The sequence below is a fragment of the Homarus americanus genome, unplaced genomic scaffold (assembly GCF_018991925.1).
Source record: "Homarus americanus isolate GMGI-L3 unplaced genomic scaffold, GMGI_Hamer_2.0 scaffold5831, whole genome shotgun sequence".
NCBI classification, from domain to species: Eukaryota; Metazoa; Arthropoda; class Malacostraca; order Decapoda; family Nephropidae; genus Homarus; species Homarus americanus.
In genome coordinates this window covers 2,024,810-2,049,324 of record NW_024719604.1, presented here as the reverse complement: position 1 = coordinate 2,049,324, position 24,515 = coordinate 2,024,810, and the positions used below count along the sequence as shown (strand labels likewise).

Here is a 24,515-nt window from a genome sequence, read left to right as displayed (position 1 = left end):
TATAATTTTCTCTTTATTGGCATACAGTATTAGTGTTAGTGCAATATATCAAAGTATTTAGTTGTTCCCATAAAAGTTCTTGAAGATATCTCACTCTCAGCTTCAGTGTTTTCTCCCTGTTCCCATTTTCAGTATCATACAAGTACAGTTGTAGACAAAAAGAATTTCTCAGGGAAGGAGGAGCTGGTGCAAGGAAGGTGGAGATTTAGCAACGTCACATCAAGGTGGCAGTTAAGGTCTATAATTCTCTTTCCACAGCACAAATAAAAATCTTGGGGGGGGTTTAATTACAAGGCAGACATAGCTTACACTCCCTCCCTGCCGAGTTCTTTTTGTCCACAACTGTACGTTAACATTTTTATATGGTTGTCTACGCCACTAATCAACTTATTAATTACACTAGTATCATGTACAAAAAATACAATTTAATATAATAATAATTTTCCTGCTATACATTCTTCAATATACTTTAAATTGTAACGATTCGATGCATTTTTTATGTAACATTATATAAACACTATTAGAAATATTAAATACATAACAATAAATTATGTTCCTTTATATTTAAGTCATGAATCACTAACTAATTAAGAAAGTTGTGGTTGTGGCCGGTTGTTCCAGTGCGTCCTTAGTAAAGAGGAGATGGATACATAACAAAGGTGGAGACAAATGTATAATAAGGGTCAGGTGTATTGTATAGTGAGAACAGGTGTACAATACAGGTATACCCCGATAACTGACGCATAGAGGGACCGGGACAAACAGTTGGTTAGTGAATCAACGGTTATTGAAACAATTAATCCCATAAGAACATAACAAATTCAGGGGGTTAGGGTCCAGCCACCCCTCAGAAATTCCCATCTACCCTTGATATACTGTACTGCACACTGTCAAGCAAGAAAATAAAGCAGACATAAAACAAGCACAATTAGCCTTAAATAAGCAATGTAAAGTACAGTATAATTTGAGATTGTTATTAACCTGTGTCGAGGATGGGTTGAGACAGTCTAGGGTGGCAAGTTCACGGCTCTACCACTCTTTGCTGGTCCATCACCACTCTTATTATGCCTTATCACATCACATCAAGTTGCCCAGAAGAAGAACTATTGCTGGGGTGTTCAGGCATGATTGAGTGACACATTAAGTAAAAAATAACGAAAAAACACAAAGTCAGAGACACATAGTAAGTGTAAACAAGAATATAGATGTCAGGAATGAGAGAGAGGCAGTACACACAGCCCTCTGGTGTAAAGAATTTTCATCACGCCAACTCTGCCGATCGTTGGATTTCCGGGGTATCAATTAAATTAACGGAGTATTTCCCATATATGTAATCTTCGGTTATGCGAATCGACAGTCAACAGGACGTCGGCTATCGGGGTTCACCTGTACTATGGGGAAAAGGTGACAGGTCTATGGAGAAGTGAGACTACAGTACAGTTAATGAAGGGGAGGATGTAAAGTAACCGAGTGACCAGCAGTAATTATCATCTGGCACGGCAACACCAAGTTACTTATGACACCACAGTGCAAGGGAACAGAATCACAGAGAGTAGTAGACAAGTGTATAGTGAGGAAGAGATATAAAGTTCTATGGTTTGGGAGTCACTTTATTATTAACTGAACTTTGAATTTACTGTCGAAATAAGTGCTGGAAGTATTATCATTCGCACAATAACTGTAGCATCAGCCTTATACCACTTGATTAGGAAGTAAAACTAAATCTTATTAATTGAAGTACAGTAATGTCATTTAAAACTAATGAACACACAGTACTGTATTTATATCAGGCTAAAAATGGCTAGACTTTTCTCAGTAATGGCAGAGTTTTTAATGTTCAGTTCATCTTTACTTTCGTTTTATTGATTCATTTAAATTAGTCTAAAATTATAAAGAAGTAAAAAAATATATAACAAAAAGAAAAACCTGGTAGTTACAATATTATGCAAAGTTCTGACCAAACCTTCTGCAGCAGTGGATCTTAAAGTAAAAGTCGTGACCTAAACTTGAGTCGCTGAGCTGTTCAGTTGGGTCATGAGACCGTTATCGTCATCAAAGCTGCCTGCCTATGATTGAGTTTGTTGTATTTTGGATCGTGTTTCTTCAAAATCTGGCTCGCATAAACTAAAAACAGGTATAAATGGAGTGTCTGTGCATGGTATTTAAAACATTGCATAAATCAAAATCACATAGAGTGCAAAATAACTGTTCCAAAAATGAGATTTTTTAAAAATTATTGTACTGTATTCACTGTGGGTTGTGAGCCTGCCTACTGATTTAGCTTTGGGTCGTGACTACAATGTAAAGAATTTTGTGGAGTCGCATTACTCCTCACCCGTCCATCCCAAACAAATATTCTCTAACTGTAGAAACACATACAGTCTCTCCTCGACTTACAACAACCCGGACATACGACGCACATGGTCGTAAAAATAATTTTCACATTATGTATTTTCGAGTCCCGACGTTAGTGATCGCGCCATGTACTGAGAAAAATTTCGTTTGTAATTCCCTTTAAAATGGATGGCAAGCGTAAAAGTGAGAGTTCTCGTGGTGCTGAGAAGAAAAAGAGACACCAATTTTAGAATTTCTATGTATTATTTTCGCCTTTTCGACTTACGACCTGGTTGTAAGAATAACATTGTACTGTATAAGAGGCCAGACGAAGAGGTCAAGTTTCTGTAATTACTGTATAGTAGTGTGATGTACTACCTTGTACAGTGATTAATTTTGTTAACAATTATGTGTACTTTACTGTTAATGGGAAAATAAAGTTAGTTCAAGTACAGTATACTTTTCACCTATACTGTACAGTGTACTTTCCCTAATACAGGTCCTCCTCAACTTGCTAATGAGTTACTTTCCTGAGTCTTGTTCATAAGTCGAACTTTAGTCTTGTAGATACTGAACATACTGTAAAAAAATAAAAAAATAAAGGATGTACAGTAAAGCTATACTCCAATAATAAACACAGCACATTACTCTTGAGTATATCTTACCAGTCTTTAATAGTATTATAATATATAAATAGCTTCTAATAATTCTGTAGGCAGTACAGTACAGTACAGGTTTGTTCATAATCATATCTCTGACCTAAGTTGAATGTTCATAACTGGAAGAGCATCTTATGTATGTACAATATGTGATTTAGGATGCAAGATACAGTCTGTAATGAATGTTATCAAAGTAACGAAATACAAATATTTTGTGTCATCATCGCTACAAATATCACAGCATAACACTGAGTCTCTTCTACATACATCTGTATAAGCCAAACTTACCACTTTATATAATACTAAAAGATACTTGTACACACAGTGGCCGTAGCAATAACCTTCCCTGAAGGTAAAAGATTACAGTATATTTAATTGTGGAAAGTTTGTCATCCTGTATAAGTAGTAAGTACTGATGGGGTGTAAACTGACCACACCTTAAATTATATAAGAGACCTGCCTGCAGAAAACTTGAATCATTACATTGTACAGTACAGTATATAATGTTAAATATTAGTATAACTATGGAAGAAAACAGACTCCAGAGAGTATGTAACTGTATATTTTCAGTCTTCCGGCTGCCATGCTCTTTCAACAAACCATTAATTATTATTATTATTATATTTTTCCAACTACTGTACAATAACCATGGTACTCAAAACTATAAAAATTTAAATTTTGATAAGTAACAGCATTCATATTTGTAGTTCATTTTAACCCTTGTGTACGAGGTCGCCTGTGAGCCGAATAAAATATTAAAAGTGGCGTCCCCGTAGTGAAGGGTTAAAGAGGCAAATACCTGTGTCAATCATTGAATAAGAAGGGAATAAATGTCCAGTCTTAAAAAAGTGAATGTAAATTTATATAATTTATATAATTCAATTATCAATAAATTGTGATAAAGGAGGAAGAACTAGGCGAGCTTCTTGAGATGCTGCCGAGTATATTCCCAGATGAAGAGAGCGCCGGACACATGTACGTTGAGAGACCGAATGATGCCAGTCTGAGGGATTTCCACACACACATCAAGCAGCTGAAGCAGTTCACATGGGATCCCTTCTCTTTCATTCCTAGAAAACAAAAGAACTAGAAGTGAGAAGATGGATGTCTAGCATGCAGAAATATACAGTCGCATGCACTTATACCTGGTACAGTGGCTGGCAAATTTTGTGAGATGTGGCAACTGTGTTTGTTTACATTGTACCAAAAATCCCAGAATGGCCCCCCAAAGAACCTCACAATAGCAACCAGATCAAGGATATTGATAAGCATTCCACAGTGTTGCCACATCTTATAAAATGCTCCAGCCACTGTACCAGATGTAAGTGTTGGCAGCTGTACATGGTTAATAGAAAAGTAAAGTAAAGTATAGCTCTAAGTGTCATATAGATAAGTTAAATATCTCATCACAAACTCTTATGTGTTTTTCATTTCACATTTAAGTTAACTACAGTATTGCCTTACTAACTCTAATAACTGTGTCTGTTGATGTATACACTATAAGAATGTTTGTGTGTGTATTGGAGTATTGCTTGTTCATTTAGGACCTTGTTTACATGTCAGAGTACCCTTGCGCATATGTTCACACAGTATAAAGTACCCTCACAAATTTACCATTCACAGTATACTTCTCATGAGGAGCGTAAAAACATATTTTTTCAATTTACATCACTTCTAACCTTTCATGGTCAGCCTTCAGGCCAAGTTAGTAATGGTAGACAAGAAATGATATATAAAACAGAATGACGCGTTGTTCTCTGTACATAAAAACATTAAATATAATAACCTGCACATTTATGTATTTATTGTAAGTTGATACAAATGACATGTCATAGAGTAGACCCTTATTTTTATACAAGGTTGTATTTCTAAACGGGGTAAATACACACAACTTCAGATACCAGTACTGTACACTCGCTCCAAAAAGTATCTTTACGATTTTGTGTGAGACAATACGACAATGGGTGAAGGATTTTTGATAACCCTACCAAGACAACAGGAGCCATAGTGTTTATGTTGAAATTCATCAGACCTTCTCCATAAAGATACTTTTTTGGAGTGTGTACAATGTTAGAGAAAAAGATAAGGTCAGGAGCCAGAAACTATCAGGACTATCCATACCTGCAAGGTTTACAACACAGTATAAAGTATTACAGGTCTTGTATAACATCACCTCAATGATACAACACAAACTTGAACATTACGGAAAATCTTGATTAATTGATATACTGTATTAATGACTTTCTATGACAAGGGACACGTTATCCAGTGTGACTCTCACTACCAAACATCACAGGTTCCCAGTATCCGGTTTCCTCCTGTACTAACATTGGACAGACCAACCGCCCGAACGGCTAGTAAGCTGATAAGTGGATGAAATGATAATAATAATAAAAGATGGTACATATATACTGTAGTACACTGAAGATATGAATTCCCTCACCATGGAAATGCCAAGTAAAGAAGGAAAGAGTTTTATATTAGTTTATGTTGATACAGTATGAATCAAGTTGTACCAAAACCTGTCTTAATGAGTGTTCACTGTACAGTACTTCTCTAGACTCTGGCCCTCCCCCCCAGTATAAAATGATAAATGACGTTCATTAAGGAAGGATCTACCTGTACAACTCACCCTAGAATCACAACTGTCCTCTCTGGGAAGCTGTACTCGGACAGTTTAATGCTATTCGCGGTTTGCTCAGCAGCCACTAATGTGTAACCTTCATTTTGCAGAGTTCTCAGGTAATGCGCAAGACAATCAGGCTTTACCTTTAGAGCAGAAAACAGACATAATTAATAGTTATGGCTACATTTACTCTAAAGCAAGGATTAAATATTGATTACATTTACATAACATTGTTCATACAGTCCTATGCACTTATACCTGGTACAGTGACTGGTGTACTTTGTGACAACTCTCTCTTTGCTTACATCATATTAAATATCCCAGAATGGTTCTAAGAAATATCACAATATTTAGGAATATATTATTGAAGTTTGTCCTTGTCTGAAGCTAGAAGAGAAAGTGAGTAATCATCTTGTTCACCAGTGCCTCTCCTGGGTGGCGTCTTTCTCAGTTCATAATGGATTAGAAATTAGTTCAGCGTATCTCCATGGAAGACTTGATGATGAACCTTTAAAATTTGGCTGTGTTACATAAACATGCAATAGAGAGAACTGCAGACACTTTTTGTTGAGACTCTTCCATCTTCCTAAGGCTTTGGGAGGCAGTTGAACTGTTGTTTATCACCACTCACCACTCGCCATCACCACTCACCATCACCACCACCCACCCACCATCACCACTCACCACCCACCATCACCACCACCCACCACCACCCACCCACCATCACCACCACCCACCCACCATCACCACCACCCACCCACCATCACCACCACTCACCACCCACGTAGTATAATTAGACTTTTGATAGAGACATTGAAGAAAGACAAGAGGCCAATTCCTGATAGTATTCAGTCATCCATAAAAAGAAAGACGACATGACGCTAAAAAAAATATTAAGATCGTACAATATTAATTAGAAAAGAAATCTAATTAAATAGTAAACAGATAAATAATATTCTCTTGTAAAATTTCTACTAATGAGAAACTGTAGAGGTGACATTTGAGGTGATGGTGGGTTGTGCATCTGCCACCCTCTACCACTCAAGATGGTTACAAGACTTAATACTGTAATTCATACATATTATAAATGTCTTCATATACATACTATTACAATATGGTATACATTTTATTCTGTGATGAGTGAAATATTGGAAGTTGGAAACAGTAAAATATTCTACCCAATTTTAACTTCAGAAACTTTAAAAATTTCCCATTAATGTAAAATTTTTCTTCAATATCTCAAAATTCATTCCATACTTTTTGGATATAAACACTAAGAACTTGCATAACTCGAGTGATACCTGTACAGTACTTGTAGAATCAGTAGTGACCTTACCTCCTTCATGGGCACCCACTGTTGGGCCGTTTGAGACAGGGAGTTAAACGTTGGGTCCTCCAAGATACTAAGGGACGGCACAATGTACTCCTTGACGCTGAACACTTCACAAGTTCGACACAACCCTCCGAGGTTTGGTGGTTTATCAATGAGAGAAGCCACTACGATCAAAGCTCCTCGACTCGGGTGTGTTTCAGGCTGTGGACAATTTTTTTAATTTCTTACATTTTACTTCTCCAGAAACTATTAAAATAATACAGTATTTACTATTACCACTTCTGCTACTACTACTACTACTACTACTACTCCTCTTAATAATAATAAATTCATTGTGTCTACAGAGCCTACTTATGCAAATAATATAATAACACTGACCAAAAATAATTGTATACTGTAGTTGGGAAACTCTTAAGGCCTCAATGAAGAGAAGGGTAAATTATAACTTTCCTTCTCTATATTCCCAAGAGAAGCAGCATAACTTATACCTAAACATCTAGTATCTGGACTATATGATGACAAAATGAGGCCAACTACTGTGTAACTGTACAAATATCTTAACAGGTTGTCTTATATTCCCTTATGTGTCCCAGTTTATAGCACAAGGTAGACCACTGGATGACTGAACATTACTGATGCCATTTAGAAGGGATAGATTTTTTTTTTATGATACACAAACAATGTGAAAGGAAGTTATCTAGACAGTATCTCACGATATGTCCTTCCTCCCTCTCACAACCACACTGCTTAAGAGAAGAAATCAGGAAGGAAAGTTCATCCTCAAGAGTAGGAGGTTACTGAGCTGTATTATTGATGGACTGCCACCAGGAACCCAAGCAGCTTGTAATGTTGGTGCTGAATCTATCCAAACACTCATCTTTTAAAAACTGCATCACAAAATTGTTCTCTCCCATTTTCCAAACAAAATTCGAATAATTTTTCTTCTAATGCCACATCTTTCTGAGACAGAGAAGGAGAGGACCTTGTTCATCTCACCATGGCAAGCAGCATTGAGCTAGAAAACTTAACACCAATGAGGATATCTGGGTATGTCTTACAAAATCAAGTTCTCAACTTAACAAAATCCCAGAATTAATGACCCACAATACTAATAAAACAGCTCAGACATATCTGCAGGAAGTAAGGACTGAGTCTGAGTGCAAGATGGCAGTCATGTCTGGGCTGACACATGGGTACATGTTCTATGGTACAGAGATCAACGCTACTTAAGGACTGCCAGGGTCTCTCACTTGCTAGCCTCAGTGTGTGCATAACTCAAGCCTTGCTGAAAGGAGTTATTAAATACATAAGTTTATAAATATATTCATAGAAAAAACTTGAATGTATTTACCTGTTCAGGTAAATCCAGTGATGCAGTAATCTCTGGGACCATCGACTTCCAGGGAGTGATTTTCCTTTGCACATTGTTTGTGGATTCACTAGGGCCATCTTTGTCTTCTACTGGAGAAGTGTCTCCTGTAATTTTTAATAAGGTCACTAATAAAATACTGTATAGTACTTGTATAATATCAGACTCAAGAATTGATTCTGAAATCCCATTTTCTGGGAGAGCTGAAAGTCTCGTGGCTCTTGTTATATGGGGCACCTTACTTGGGGGTCTTCCAGCCCTTTCTCTGAGCCTACAGTTTTTACACAGCCAGCCTAATATGAATAGGGCATTTGTGACAGTCAACCTTTCTATATGAAAGGGATTGGGGGTGAAAGCTGGTTGTTGCTTAGAACTGATGCCTTGACTCAGATTTCTATGATTGTATAAAACCAAGTTTGTTCATCATTTTCATATGACTGGTCACAAGACCTAAGGGAGGTAAGGGGGGGGGGTGTTCAAACTGCCTGACTATGGGCTCAATCACAAAGAATTGGGATGTCAGGATCAATCCTCCATTTCTAAATAAATTTCCCCTTTGCTGGTTTAACTTCCTCTTGTAATCCTAAGTAGGTAAACTAAGAGAGGAGGAAGTGCTACAACAGATGCAGGTGGAGTAAGGCCCAACCTCTCAGTACAACAGTTGACTGGTTCTAGATAATGGATTAGCTTCAGCTGTCAATGTAAAATGTTTACTTGGGTTTTAAGCTCCTGGACTTGATGGTACCCACTTACCTGCAGCTTTGATCACCCAAGGCGCAGGTAGTGACTCAGCCAGGACTTGGTCAGCGTTGTGAAGGGGCAGGTCACCACACAATGGAAGGTCCTGTGTGTCCATGACTCCTAAGAAGAAATCTATCGTCAACCATTCATCATCCGCCAGCAAAGATAGACACGGCAAGTCATGAAGAATTGTCTGTAGGACAAACAAACAAAAATCACCTGTACCATACAGCTTAAAGAACAAAACACTTGTACAGGATGTAGTCACCCATAAAAGTCCCGCCGTCTCTCCTGCTGCTCCATGAACCCCGAGATTAAAACAAATGAATCTGAAGCAATTATGGACAGAATAATGCATCAGTGTCTACTGCTTCGGGTTCATGAGTCTGAATCCCGGGGTTTGTGGAGCAGCAGGAGAGGCGACAGGACCTTTGTGGGTGACTGTACGTTGTAGTGAATTATGAAAAGTTAATATATTCACCGAGTTAAATTTACCAATCCTTCTGAAATTTGGTACCAATACAATTATGTCAGGAACACCTTAAAATAATACCAAATCAGGTGATAATTTCAAAACATCTTTGTTGATTATGAATAATAAACTAATATATTCTTAAATCTACCTGTACAATACTGTATCTCTAAAATCAATTACCACATTCGTTTTTCCTGCAAAACTTAAAATCATGGAACTAAATAAAGAACAATTTAATAGCCAACATCAGCTCACCTCCAGAGTGTAATGTTGAATGGGATGAAACACCTTGAAGTAGAAATCATTGAGCATGTTGAGAGTATTTCTCGCAGAGTTGCCGTGTTCTACCACAAACTGTAGGCACTGTTGCACTGGTTCGTATCTCCTCAAAACTGCCGTCACCTGTTTAGCTTCACAGTGATGCCACATTTTCCTCAGTGATACCTGGCAATAATACACAAGCATCATCTTCCATCTCTTTAACTCACATACTCTGACAAGCTCTCTCCTGTTATAGCATAGAGGGGCCAAGACCTCAATTCACTGTGTCAAAATGTACCCTAAAAACAGGTCAAATTAGTGTGAAGACAAATTAAAAGTTAGAGGTGAAGCATCAGGCAAAGGTAACCAGTATTGATGACATCAGAATACAAAAAATCAATACAGTACTAGAAATAATTTACACTTGAATGGAAATGAGAGGTTAGGTTAGGTTAAGCCAAGAGAGGTCTTGAAATGAAAGAGGAGGTGGGCAGGAATCTGTTATAGGGGTAGTGGTGATATGCTACACTGAAACATTCATTACGTATGGTGGCTGTGTTTCCGGAACCGCACTCGTCCATCCTCACTTCCTCGTCTGTGGAACAAGGAACCCAATCAAGGCAAAATATGACCTAGAAACCTACCAGTACACCATAGGAAAGAAGGAGGGTATTGCTATTTACTAAGGCACTACACCCCAGCTGCCACACACCCAATACAGAGCAAGGGAGGCGGAGGATGATGATGGCGTCAGATAAAATTCTAAGACCCACATGTTCACACTGATCAAGTAACAGATATTCACATTAATCAAAGTAACATGTTCACATTGATCAAAGTAACATGTTCACATTGATCAAAGTAACATGTTCACATTGATCAAAGTAACATGTTCACATTGATCAAAGTAACATGTTCACATTGATCAAAGTAACATGTTCCCAAAGATCGAGTTTGTTGTTCAAGTGTTCTGCAATATTAAGGTATATTTTGCCTATAAAGTTTACTCTGTACATTTTCTTCACTTGTTCCAACCATCTACTACCCACTATGCCTCCTACACATCCACTCTACCCTCACCACACACCCCTCCCATAACGCTGGCTCAGTTCAGTACACCTTCTCCTCCTCCCTGTCAACATCCACTGTACGGTAATTACTATTTTGACATTTTCTTAAGACATAATGCTCTAACCTGTCACTGATGATAGCCTCTATGGGGAGTATGGTAGTTGTTTAAAGAGTGATACACACTCATCACCATCTGGGATTATTACAGTAGTGTATATTTAGGTGACTGGGTGAACTACAGGAACTTAACTCAGATGGACACCAAAATAAAGTCTTTAGGCTATGATGAATTACTTATGCTTTTACATTTTCTTCCTATGTTTATGTATCAAGTATAGAGAAGTGTTAAATGTTACATACTGTGAAATAATATTCAAATGTATTCAAAATGTTCATAATCTGGTATGAGAATTACATGTATCCTTTAAATCAATGTCGAGCAGATCATTTAAGTCTCAACGTAATCTGGATATGTTTAACGTTTGGGTCAATTCAGAGTTGTACAAGATCTCTGACTTTCTGTACAGGCTCATATGTCACTTTAGATTTCAGTGAACTCCAGTTGCACAGCCCCTTGCAGGTGGAGTTGTGGGGCAGCTGTCTAGTGGAGTTGTGGGGCAGCTGTCTGGTGGAGTTGTGGGGCAGCTGTCTGGTGGAGTTGTGGGGCAACTGTGTTGGTTGTGGGGCAGCTGTCTGGTGGAGTTGTGGGGCAGCTGTCTAGTGGAGTTGTGGGGCAGCTGTCTGGTGGAGTTGTGGGGCAGCTGTCTAGTGGAGTTGTGGGGCAGCTGTCTGTGGAGTTGTGGGGCAGCTGTCTACGTAGTGGAGTTGTGGGGCAGCTGTCTAGTGGAGTTGTGGGGCAGTCTGGTGGAGTTGTGGGGCAGCTGTCTAGTGGAGTTGTGGGGCAGCTGTCTAGTGGAGTTGTGGGGCAGCTGTCTAGTGGAGTTGTGGGGCAGCTGTCTGGTGGAGTTGTGGGGCAGCTGTCTAGTGGAGTTGTGGGGCAGATGTCTAGTGGAGTTGTGGGGCAGCTGTCTAGTGGAGGCTCAAGGGGACTCTGACTACTGCAATGTTTTATCAAATTTATAGTTCTAAAAATGTCCCTAAGAATGTTTCAAAATGACCTTCTACAAAAATGCAAAGTAACAACTCACTACACCCTCTTAACCACCCCCGTCTCTTACACTGGTGCAGAGAAAACAAACATCGCTAAGACAAACTACACGTGCAAAAAAAACAAAAAACAAAAAAAACCACATCAAAACTTACAGCAAACAAATATCTGGTGAAGAAATTTGACTGTTTTTACCATAAAGTAGAGAACTATAATTAAGTCCACCAGCACACTTGCTAGTCTGAGTCTCCTGGGATGTATTTCGGCAAATATGTCAACCAGAACTCAAATGGGTGATGGAATGCTGGTAGTGGTGCTAACTTGTTATATACCCTACGTGATGTTACCGGTAATGTAGAGGCTAGCTGGAGAAGAAATGATGCACTTGGGTAGAGAATCTTGCCATGTTCCTTAACCCTTAAACGGCGGCCATCACCAGTGGAAGTTAGGTGCGTGGACGACAGCTTTCATAAGTAAAAGTCTTATATTCCTTGTGTATCATTTCTGTAGTATGTATGGGGTGGAGGAAAGGTGCGGGGAGGGGGAGAGGAGAGGGAGGAGGGGAGGGGAAGCCTTAGTTGCTAGTTACAGGTTAAAAGCTCAGGTATATACTGATAGCCTTGTGTCTGGATCTTAATCAGTGAAGCCTCTATTAACGGACTACTGTACTGTACATGGAGAAGAAAGGTCCTTATACCGAGGGTCCGTTAGAAAGAGAAGTACGCTATATGGAGGTTTCACTGTATAAGTACAATGGGTGTTAAATTCTCTTCCCTCCGGTCCCTTGTGGTCTTGTGATTAAGTGGTGGTACAGTGGTAATGTGTGTAGCTCTCAAGACTGTGTCCTGGGTTCGATCCCTGGCCTGGGACAGATGTGAGAAGGGTATTATCCAGCGTGAGACTACACACCATGGTAGGTTTTCTCTGGGTACTCGGGTTTCCTCCTGTTCTAACACTGGACAATGAAGGTTGTAATAAAGTCACCAATTGCCACAAATGACTAGTAAGTTGATACATGGTGAAATAATAAACTAATAATAAAAAAGAAAATACCTGAAGCATATTTTCTTTAAGATTATCTAAACCCAAAAGGAAAATAATTTGGCAAGGATTTCGGTTCTTGAGCTGTAAAACATACAATTGTCAACATTGGATAAAATTGTAAAGATTCTGTAGATACAACAACCTGACCTCAGTGTCTTGTTACAGGTTCCTTCAGTTGTATAGTAAGTAACTGGTGGAACTAACCTGAGCGTACAGTCGGGTGTTGAAGTGTTGAGCCATGCACCACGGTAGAGTGTACTGCAGAGACTGGCACAGCACCTCATCATCCTCTGAGGTACAGGCCACGTGGGTCAGGGCCGCCAGGAACGACCCAACACATCCGACTCTTTCCTTGGTGCCCTGAGGAACCAAGTGATTATTCCCAGTTTATGATAACACCTTTATTTAATGGGCTGTTTGGGAGAGTAAAGTTCATTATATTGAGGTTCGTTACATGTGAAACCCCCACATAAAGGATTATACCCGTTGGAGTGATGTCCGTTAAATGGAGGTTTCACTGTAGTATATATGACACTTGAATTGTTCGATTATTAACCCCTTGTGTTTGGGTTCGTCTCTGAGCTGAATAAAATCATCTGGCGTTACCTGAATAAAATATCAAAAGTGACGTCCCATAGTGAAGGGGTTATGAGTAGCGAGACACAGACCACTAAGAGAACAACATTATGAGACACAAACTTATTATGAAGAAAATCAAACACACATCTTTTAAACCAAATGTAAAGGAATTAGTAACAAGAGTTGAGGCTTCTTCTCACACAATAATGTATTTATTGACAGTTAAGAAGTACCGCTCCTTCCAACCCTAGTTTCTTACAATTATCGTACACATAAATAACGATCAACGTCTTACTTTACGCAGCATTAACGATGACACTAAACTGTCTATCTCTATCTGATATTAATATTTACAACTACAGGTACAGTACACTACAACAACAACTGTATTTTATTACTTTGGGCGAGCTATTAAGTCATCCATATGACGTGTAAAAAAAAAACCCCAGTAATCTGTCCACACTGTATAAACTATAGTTAGATCACCTAAAGACTTAAAATACTGATAACTATGGAAGTAAAGTCAGTGCTTCATATAGGTGGTCCACTTCACTTGACACTGTATCTGTACCTTATCCCTTTACAACTGTACACATGATCCAAAGAGTATCTCTATGAAGGGGTCAATAATTTTCACTATGAACACTGTGACTCCTGTTGTCTCGGTGTGGGGGGGTGGGGGTCCTCCGTCCGTTGTGTTGTACTGTCTCACACTTTTTGGAGCGAGTGTTCCTTCAGGTCACTCTCAGTTACTTGGAAAAATCATCTTACCTGGAGGAAGTGAGAAAGGAGGTCAGGAAAGAGTTGTGGGTGGAGTATGGTGATGAGAGACACGCCCCACTCCTGCAAGTAGCGAACACTCGGCTGTTGGTGGTCCTTGATCAGACCTTTGCATAACCACGCCAGGTCTTTGGAACATTCACTCTAAATAAATAAATAAAAGTACAGGTAAATAGAAAAAAAAAATTACTTATAGAAATGTAAACACAAGGATCAAAGAATCAATAAACATACACAGTCCTTCTTAAGAATTAACATATTTACTGGCAATACAAAAGAGGAGTCACGAATAAAAAAACATATCATATCAGGTTCAGTTGTTAATAGTTCTCATTGTGGATGTAAAATGTGTGTGTGTTTATCTGTGAAGAATAATATGTTTTTAGGAGTGTTATTTAAGTGTGTATTTGTGTGTCTTGTGTATAAGTATGTATGAACATTGACACTAGGAGGCAATCTATTTAATCTATTAACTCCAGAAAAGTAAAATTTAATATAATTTCTCATTTATGCTTTAATGAAACTTTTGTATTATTTCAAAGATCTGGCAGAAGAGGAAGATCATTCTGCCAGATGGTGAGGTCTGACTGTATGCTTTAGTTAACCATAGCTAAATGTCTCTTATATCCACTAAACAGGTAGAGAAGAGAGAGGAGAAGGTGCATCAACAGCTCCAAGAATCAGACTGGCACACACACACACCTGGAAGAAGTTTGCCTTTCACTGTCACCAATTAAGACCAAGAGATACTGTATTAATTTCCTAACTCTTAATTACTATACAGTTTTATGGTGTTATCTGGGACCTTCAGGAGAGAAGAGCCGTCAGTACCTACAGCCAGAGGGAGGGAATCATTCTCAAAGTCATAAACGGATTAAGGATTTTGATAACCCTACAGAGACAACAGGAGTCACTGAGGTGTAAAATGGAGGGTCTGACATTTAGCTTTTGAAAAATTAATCAGGGCAGTTAGTCTTGAAGCTCTACTCTTGATGATAGTGAGCAAGGAACTCCCCTGGTTTGCATTATGAGGGGGATGGAAGGTACTAAAAGTCCTGCTCTCCCCCAGTAAACATTCAGTATATTAGGTACAGGTTGTACCTCTCTAGTCCGGCAACCTCGGGACCTGACCGGTGCCGGACCATGGAAATTCACCCTTTTCCTGGAGAGATAGTGACTTGTGCTTATGCTTGGAAATACTAGCACCACTTTCTCTGCTTCATGGTCTCTTTGAAGACATATTGAAGGGTTAAATGTCGTACAGTAGCTTCTCAAATTTCGCGAGTTTTTAATTCAACGTTTTTTATTTGAACACACCAAAAAACAAAACAACTTAAAATTTTGAAGGCGGAAACACGAATTTTGACGTGTTTGAACGGCCCACCAACGTTCAGACGACGTGCACAATCGTGTAAACAGCGTCATTTCTTTTATATACAAAAGATTCATTATTGTTTATTACTGAATGTCATTTTGATTGAATTAATGTTTATATGTGCAAAATGGGCAATACCATTCATTAATAATACGTAGAATATTAAAACACACAAGGAAATGAGACAGCATTGTTTTCATTGATTCCAAAACCAGTGACTGACTGGTTCTACATATAAAACTGAAGAAAATAAGACCCTGATTGTAGCTGTAGTAAAATTAATATGGTTGTTTTAAGTAATGTTATTTAATGTTAATAAATGGAACAATAGAAGTAGCTAACGATAATGGTAAAGAAAAAAAGAGAAATCGTGTATGTAAGTGCGCAAATGTGAAAACATATCGTCATTACTCTATATAAGAATATGAAAGCAACACTAATTTACCGTTCATATATATTTTAATTAATGTTTCTGAATTGTTTTTATTGAATTAATGTTTGTGTGTGCAAAATGAACAACACAATTCATTAATAATACATGGAATAGTAGCACGAGGAGACGAGACGGCTGCCGGCATTGTTTTCGTAAATGCTTACAAAACCAGTGACTGATTGGTTCTACATATAAAACTGAAGAAAATAAGACCCTGATTGTAGCTGTAGTAAAATTAATGTAAAAAAATTAATATGCTTGTTTGAAGTAATGTTATTTAATGTAATAAATGGAACAATAGAAGTAGCTAACGATAATGGTAAAGAAAGGAAGTGAGACTGCGTGTATGTAAGTGCGCACATGTGAAAACATATCGTCATTACTCTACATAAGAATATGAAAGCAACACTTATTTACTGCTCATATATATTGAAGGGTTAAATGTTGTACTCTGTATAGACAAGCAGAGAGAGAGAGAGCAGCCGAACTGCCGGATGTAAACAAACCTTAATTTCCCGCAGCTTTGTTATTGTTGTTTTTTTATGGGGATTAGCCCACCCGGGCATAGGTCACTAACCCACATTGGAGCCTGAGGGGCAAAAATTTAATACTCCTGTAATAATAATAATAATGCAGATAAAAAAGAAAAGAAAAAGAAAAGAAAAAAAAAGCTGCCTATCTATCTATTGGACAAACTAAAACCGTGCCGAACCACGAGAGTTTCTGGACCACAGAATGCCGGACTAGAGAGGTACAACCTGTAATAGATAAAACAATCAATCCTAGCAACTACACATACAGTATTGCTTACGTCTTCTCACCTTGTCTAATAGTGGAAGTATCAAAAGAAAGGCTTGCAGGAGTCTTGTTTTGTATCTGTGCTTCTGTGAATTGGCGAAATCCCTGCGTTCTCCTGTACAACAAGTATACTGGGTTTTTATTCCTTCTGCAACCACCAGAGCCCAGTTTCTGTCCTTGGGCTTTTCTTTATCTAATGTCAGCAGATATCTTAAGGCAATTGCACGAGCTCTTGAGTCAGCATCATGATCACTGTCAAGGGAATTCATCATAATACAGTACTTCAAGATATGATACTGTAATTAAAGTTTACCTAATTATAACAAACTTTCCCCAAATTTCAGTGTACTTGAAGGCATTTCTTTAACCCTTTCCTGGGCTGAAGAGTTTTATCATAGAGAAACAGAAACACGGGGAAGACAACAGAGAATAAGACTGACACATATGTTGTGTGTGAAAATCCAAAGTGCTACAGTACACTAAGTTGTTTTGAACAACTCTACACACCATCAAAAATATTCTAAGTGACTGCACTGATATATATATATATATATATATATATATATATATATATATATATATATATATATATATATATATATATATATATATATATATATATATATATATATATATATATATATATATATAAATCTATTTACTGTATACATAATATATATATGATAATTTATAAACTAATAAATCTTGTTCATACAGTACTCAAAAAAATAATAACTGCTTTAAATCCAAACCGAATACTGTGTAGGGAGTTTCACCTAATACTGAGCAAGGGAAGACACATTAGTCTCCCAGTTCTTTGGTTCAATTAATGCTGCTATGACCCCTGACATCCCTGAGCTGCAGTCATCAGTACAATATGCCTGGCAGAAAAAACATCTTGAAACATGAGGCAGTGTTTTGTCCTACCAAGTGTTTTCTGCCTCATTTCCTCAACTACTTTCCTCCTGCTGCTACATAATTCTTTCCTGAGGGTTATTTCTCGAACGGGTGTGATGATGGTGGGAAACAAGCACACACACACACACACACGTGGTCATGTTCACTTGTTCCAAAAAGTATCTTTACGATTTTGTGTGAAACAATATGACAAAGGACGATGGATTTTGACAACCCTACCGAGACAACAGGAGTCACAGTGTTCATTGTGAAATTCATCGGACCCCACCGTGAAGATCTTTGGAATGAGTGTACTGATAAACTGGTGTACAAAAATCATCATTGACCTAAAAAGTGTATCTGTTGTGACACTTCCTTGATGACTGTAAGGAAATTTATATGATGCAAGTTGTGGTTGATAGTATGTTGGCAGTACATGTGTCTAGATTATTGTACAGTACCTTCCCACTCTCTTTGTTCATACAGTACAGTAATCTCAATATACAGTACTTAAATACTTTATCATGGCCACAAAAGAGACAGTCCATGATTAGGAAAATAAACTAAGAGAACAATGAATGCAGTACAGTACTACACATTACCTTTCTATGAGTGAATTAGTGCTGTATAACCGTCCACAGTCTTGGATGAACTCTGTTGTGTCATGTATAACTTTATACTGCTTCCGAAAAACACTGCCAAACATCAGTAAAGGTACAAGAATGTCTTGTATTATATCTCTATAAGGTGTGGGGTCCACAAGGGCTTTCTTCTGGATTTTTACTAAACTGGTGACCAAACTCCTGGACATGTGAGAAGCAATCCCTTGAACAACTATCCCAGTAACCCTCATCCACTGGGACATCTGTTGACAAATAACCATTAATTGTAAATATAAATGCTTGCACTAAAACACTCTTATACTGCATTGTAAAAGGAACGGTTTGAACTTGTGAAATACCATTTTATGCCCTTACTATCATTGTGGGTGACTCTCATGTTGTAACCTGCAAAAAGTATGGAGTTAGAACCCAAATTAACTCCCTGAAATAGTAGTTGGGATTAATTTAATAATTAAAGAAGGTTTAGAGTTATAGTCAATGTCCTGAGTGGGTTATTTAAAGCAGAAGGCTGATCAAGTCTATGTGTCACATAAGCAGTGCACATCACTCTAGTAACTTGTCCAGTCACACCCTGGGATCACAACAACAAACTAATCTTCATCTCCAAACATTTGATCACAGAGTGTGGACGTGTCTGTCCTGTATACAACAGCTCCAACAAGTGAAGACAAGAGCTTCCATATCTGTTTCTTACAGTATTTCATTGTAAATCAGTAAATGAACCAAGTTTGAATCCTTGCTGTTTCATGAGGGAACGAAATGTCATTATAACTCAGCCAGTCTTAATAAAAAAGTTCATTAACTAGACAGGGGTACAGGAGTATCTGGCTCATTGCTGAATGACTGATTTACTATTTTCAAAGAAGTGGTAAAAATTGGTGTTTTTGAATGACCAGTGTTCAGTTTGTTTGTACATATACAGTAACTCTTTTACAACACAAAATAGCGTCATATTCAACACAATACTTGTCCCTTGTGAGACATTAATGGTGAATTGAGATTTAAATAATTTTTTTTTGTCCTTGATGCATTACTTGTGCACCATTAATTACTCAGATGAATTAGGAAACCATTAGGAGGCAGGTGAGGCCAGGTTATGTCCTCAACCTTCTCTGGGTATAAAAGAAATTTCACAACCTCTTACAATAGGAGAAACATCAATCTTGTACGAACATTATCAATACTGTTCTAAGTAATCGAGATACATACAGCGATAAAATAATTCCCCTGCATTCTGTATATTGTTTCTTCATTTATCAGCTAAGAATCACATAGAATAGAAACCTGACCTGACCTGAATAATGAATCCGTGGCACTCTGGCTTGGTTATGGCATCCTCATAAAAGAGAAGATCAGTGACACAGCCAATGAGCGATCGGTAAAGGTCACAACCCTTCCGAAACTCCCGAGATGAGTCCCACATGACCTTTGTTAGCTCCTCCCACATTCCGTTCTGAAATTTTGAGAAGAGAATTTTTTTGGGGGGTTAATTGATGCCTTTAGAAAACGTTTCCTGATCCCCCATACAATTATGGTGAGGTTTTATTTTGACAAGTACATAAGAAGTCCTACAATCAGTGCACATACTAAGTGTGGCAGGTAGAGTGGAAGGATGGGATCAAGCTTTTAGGATTTTCAAATGGACTAGTTTTAACTGCAGGACTCTGAGGATTTTGATCTCTGGCCCCTAAATCATACAAAAGTTACCATTTTAGAGAGAAAAAAAAACTGGAAATAAAGAATGCTCAACAGTACCTCTATTATGGAAGGTGATAAACTGACAGCTAATTGAAACACGAGCAACACGTTCATTGTTCCAGCAGCATTAGCAGCAGATGGTAAAGCAGATATTGTAGCAGTTTTTATTTTTCTCCACCTCACATATTCTTCTTCCTTCAGTGATACACTCTGTAAAGGAATACTGAATTATGTTCTGTCATCATCGTTGTTTTCTTATCATTTTCACATGTAAGAAAAAAATTAAAACAAAACAGGAGGAAAATAGGTTTAGTTAGTTACTTGTAATGAGCTATAGGTTGCATATGGACTGGTGATATGTTTCCTCACTGACACAAAATATTTAAAAAAACTTATGTATAATCCTTCTCCAAACAGAGTGTATTTAAGTACCATGAATGCTGACTGTAGCAACAAGGAATGAATCATTACCTGTTGCACCAGAAGCCACACACAACACCACCGACTACGAGTGGTTTCCAGCAGCAGCTTTGACGTAAACTCGGTGGAATTATACCCGTCAATTTGTCTCCTGGGAGTTACTTTCTCTATGTTACAGATGACCTTCTCATACACAAGATTCATCATGTCTTCTTTAATGACAGATGATGTATTACCATAATACTGTGCTAATAAATGTTCCAGTAGAAGAACACCAAAGGCGTTCTTGACAGCGTTATCTTGACCTAGAAGAACATGGCATACCTGAAGTAGCTCTGGGTAGTGCACATTTAATACATCTTTCAGGTTTTCTAAGTTTCTACACTGAGTAAATAAACTTAGGTAGTGAGATATTATTTCAATATCATAAGGCTGGTTGTACCTCCTGATCTCTCTGATAAATAATTGTGCTATACAGTCAATACCTTCAACCAAGCATGACACATGTTTACCAGACTTATCAGGCCTCTGTGGACAGTCTGAAGGAACATCAGTAAATATTTCTAGTGTCTGAGTTAACATCTCCATAACCCACGTGAGCTTCTTGTGGTCCAGGTATGGTCGTATGTGACAGTCCCTTAAGAAATTACTTAATGGATTTAATAAGGCAATGACACAAGATCTTTCTGGTACATCATCAGGAAGTGAATTGCTATCAAGAAGCAGATTTACTCCCAGTGCAATATCATGAGGATGAATAGTTTCTGAGGAAGAGAGGCTTTTGTTAATGGCTAATTCAATTAATAAAAATCTATTTTGCCAAGTTTCCTGGAAGGTGTCAAGCTCCTTAATAATGGTGTTCCACAGGACTGTACCTCGACACCAACTTTCCTTCCTTCTAAAATGACCTACAATATCACAAATTTCAAGAAAAGTTACTTCAGGTACCAGGTGCTTAAATACTGCCTTTAAAAGATCACACTGACTTGCTGACCGTAAAACTACTTCCTGGGTACTAAGACAGCCCTCAAAATTAGAGACAGCACTCTTAACAACTTTAAAACTCCAAACAGCAGTTTTTGGCATGAGTGACAGTCCTCGAATGAGATAAAACAAAGGTATTCCACCCCAAGCTCTTCCATCAAAAAGAGTTTCTAAGAGAGAGCACATAAAGTATTTCTGTTGGGTTACATCCAAGGACACAATGATATTCTCTAAAAATAATACAAGCTGGTCCCCAACAGTAGAGGGAGTTCGTGGGCGCTGACCTGCATCACGAGAGTAAAGGCAGTAGTCACTTAGTGCAGGCAGTACATGTAACCTTACAAAGAAGAGAACACCCTTAACCAGTACTTCCTGTGATAACTTTAACCTCAGTATCTTCATTAATCCCCATTGCTTTATATTCTTATTATCTTGGTCAAAAATCCTCTTGAATATTACAAGAGTCCAGGAAATATGAAATATGTGTTCAGTACTGCAACACATATTAATTAAATGATCCAACTTTTCCAGGACAGGTCTTACAACATGGGCTTGCTTCTCCTCCAGACTTTCAACGAGGAGAAAGAAATCATTCCAAAACCTTATTACCTCGTCATTTTTATCCCGAGGCCAACTTATATACTCTGATTTAAGTTTCGTTATTGACTCCGACGAAAAATAATCCACGGATCTTTTGAGAACATATTGACATCTCTTTCTTGACAGTGGGTTGGTGTGAACAAGGCCAAACTGAATAATCTTCCACAATATATCATCACCTCCAATTAGAGAGAAACATCCATCTTCAAACATATGAGTTGCCATAAAGCAGAGTATCAAGAACCCTGTTGTATTCTTCTCCACTGTTATGAAGTTACCATCAACAATATAAAAGTTCTTAACAATGTGCCATAACTTGTGAATAACTTCATTCTTGTCATCATTCTTAAAGTCTAAGAATGGCTGGATAATCAACATAAGAAGGAGTGCAGTTATGTCAGCATCGGGAGACGCTTTAATCACCGCCAGCGACACGTCCAAAACTATCCGGCTAGCCCGACGGAGACTGCAGTGCCGTAAACACCAGCCATCCTTCAACAGATTGGCAAATATTAGTGACAACACCTTCACTTTATGATGCTCTTCGTCTACGACTGCATCAAGGTGACGCACGGGAAGGTTTTGACTTATACCCTCGAATATTGTCTTTAGCGAAGTGATACTCTTTTTATCTAAGGAATCGCCATCAATTACATCACTATTTCCAGTATGTATTTGTGATTTTGATAAGCCTGAGACCATCTTCATTATTACAACAATTATTCGTGATAGTTTCGGCACCAGTATAAGTTCATCATCCCTCAACAGCTTATCTGATGACTCTTCAAGTTCCTGGTCATTCAAATTATGATCTTGGGAGAGCAAGTCATCCAATGATAATAAACTTGATTTGTTTTTTTCTGCATCACGAACATGAGGAAGCAGATAATGATTATTCTGCACAGCATAAGAATAATTCCCAATTATCTTATGTAGCCGAGGTAAGAGACAATGCTCTAATAACTCCTGATACAAATTATACAATTCTACATCTTGTGAGACATCAACGGAAGATTTATTAGCTCCTTCTTTAGCTTCTACAGCCTTTATAAGTATCTCACAAGTAATAACAGAAAATTCAGTATCATTTATCAGTTTCTTCAATAACATATGGTACTGTTGGTCGTCTAGTAATCCCAAACGCAACAGTTCAGCAGCCATTGTGCTTCACTATATAGGAATACATGCGGTTAACACAACATTACAGCCTCTCTCTCTCTTGTCTATATACAGCCAGTGGGATGACGTCCTCCAGTGGGATGACGTCCTCCTCAGCTGACAGACAACGTGTGTTTGTTTATGTTGACGGCCGCGTTCACCTGACCTCCCACCAAGGAGTCTTGACGGCCGCGTTCACCTGACCTCCCACCAAGGAGTCTTGACGGCCGCGTTCACCTGACCTCCCACCAAGGAGTCTTGACGGCCGCGTTCACCTGACCTCCCACCAAGGAGTCTCTACACAAGGATGACTCACTCAGTGATCCTCGGCGACAGTAGCGACGTCAAGCGGCTGGGGAATGACACACGCATTAATACCATTGCATCTTACACGATAACACCGGATTATTAAGTAAAACAATTTACATATACTCGTCAGTAGGTTATTGACATAACATTTTAGATATCTGGGGATAATTTAGCAAAGCAACACATTGAATATTTGTATTTTTCAGTAAAAGATAATTATTCGTCTACTTAGGTAACTTCAGTAAGAGTGATGGTGGCAGCTACAGCTTTACACTAACCAGCTTTACTCACAGATGATCACAGATGATCTTCTGGAAGAGGCTCACGCCTGTGACTCAGCTCAATAGCCTCTTCTCTACTCAGACGGTGGCTGTGTGTGGCGGATAATTGTGCTCTAAAATTATATACCTGTTGTTGATTTTTCCAGTATTTATCTAATTTTGCTTCAAACTTTTCCACCGTCTCCACATTCACTACCCACCCAGGTAAACTATTCCAGTTATTGACAACCCTACTCGTGAACGAGTGTCTTCTGAGATTTAGCCTCACTCTTGTTTTGTAGATCTTCTTTGAGTTCCCCCGGGTAGTGTCAGCCTCCCTCATCTGGAACATTCCTGCTGTACATGCCTGGTCATAAATGCATCATTTAAGTCTTTTCGATTTCATGAACCGTGAGTAATGGGTTACGTGGTTATATTCCACCAATTCTTGACTAGGGTTTTTCACGAAACAATACAAAATTGCCAAGACAAAGGTAAACGGAATATGAAATCCATTTAAAACACACCGAAGTATACAGGAAAAACATATAATTTTATCCAAAAGTCGTGGTCCTAAAAC

General features: G+C 38.3%; 1 protein-coding gene across 4 annotated transcripts; it reads right to left on the bottom strand.

Moving 5' to 3' along the window:
* On the bottom strand, nt 1-23,681 carry LOC121860132 (probable methyltransferase TARBP1). Of its 4 annotated transcripts, none has more exons than XM_042357165.1 (13): nt 20,676-23,675; nt 20,262-20,414; nt 19,801-19,959; nt 18,486-18,748; nt 17,010-17,238; nt 14,372-14,524; nt 13,226-13,381; nt 9,793-9,981; nt 9,075-9,255; nt 8,304-8,428; nt 6,956-7,153; nt 5,626-5,762; nt 1-4,063 (listed from the first exon to the last, which is right to left on the bottom strand). In XM_042357165.1, exons 1-13 carry the CDS (start codon nt 23,367-23,369, stop codon nt 3,907-3,909), a joined length of 4,794 nt encoding a protein of 1,597 aa, XP_042213099.1. In that variant the 5' UTR covers nt 23,370-23,675; the 3' UTR covers nt 1-3,906. The 4 variants fall into 4 exon arrangements, with proteins under 4 accessions (XP_042213099.1, XP_042213101.1, XP_042213102.1 ...); XM_042357167.1 differs by having other exon boundaries at nt 23,414-23,663; XM_042357168.1 differs by having other exon boundaries at nt 23,440-23,663.
* Between the last annotated feature and the right edge of the window lie 834 nt (nt 23,682-24,515).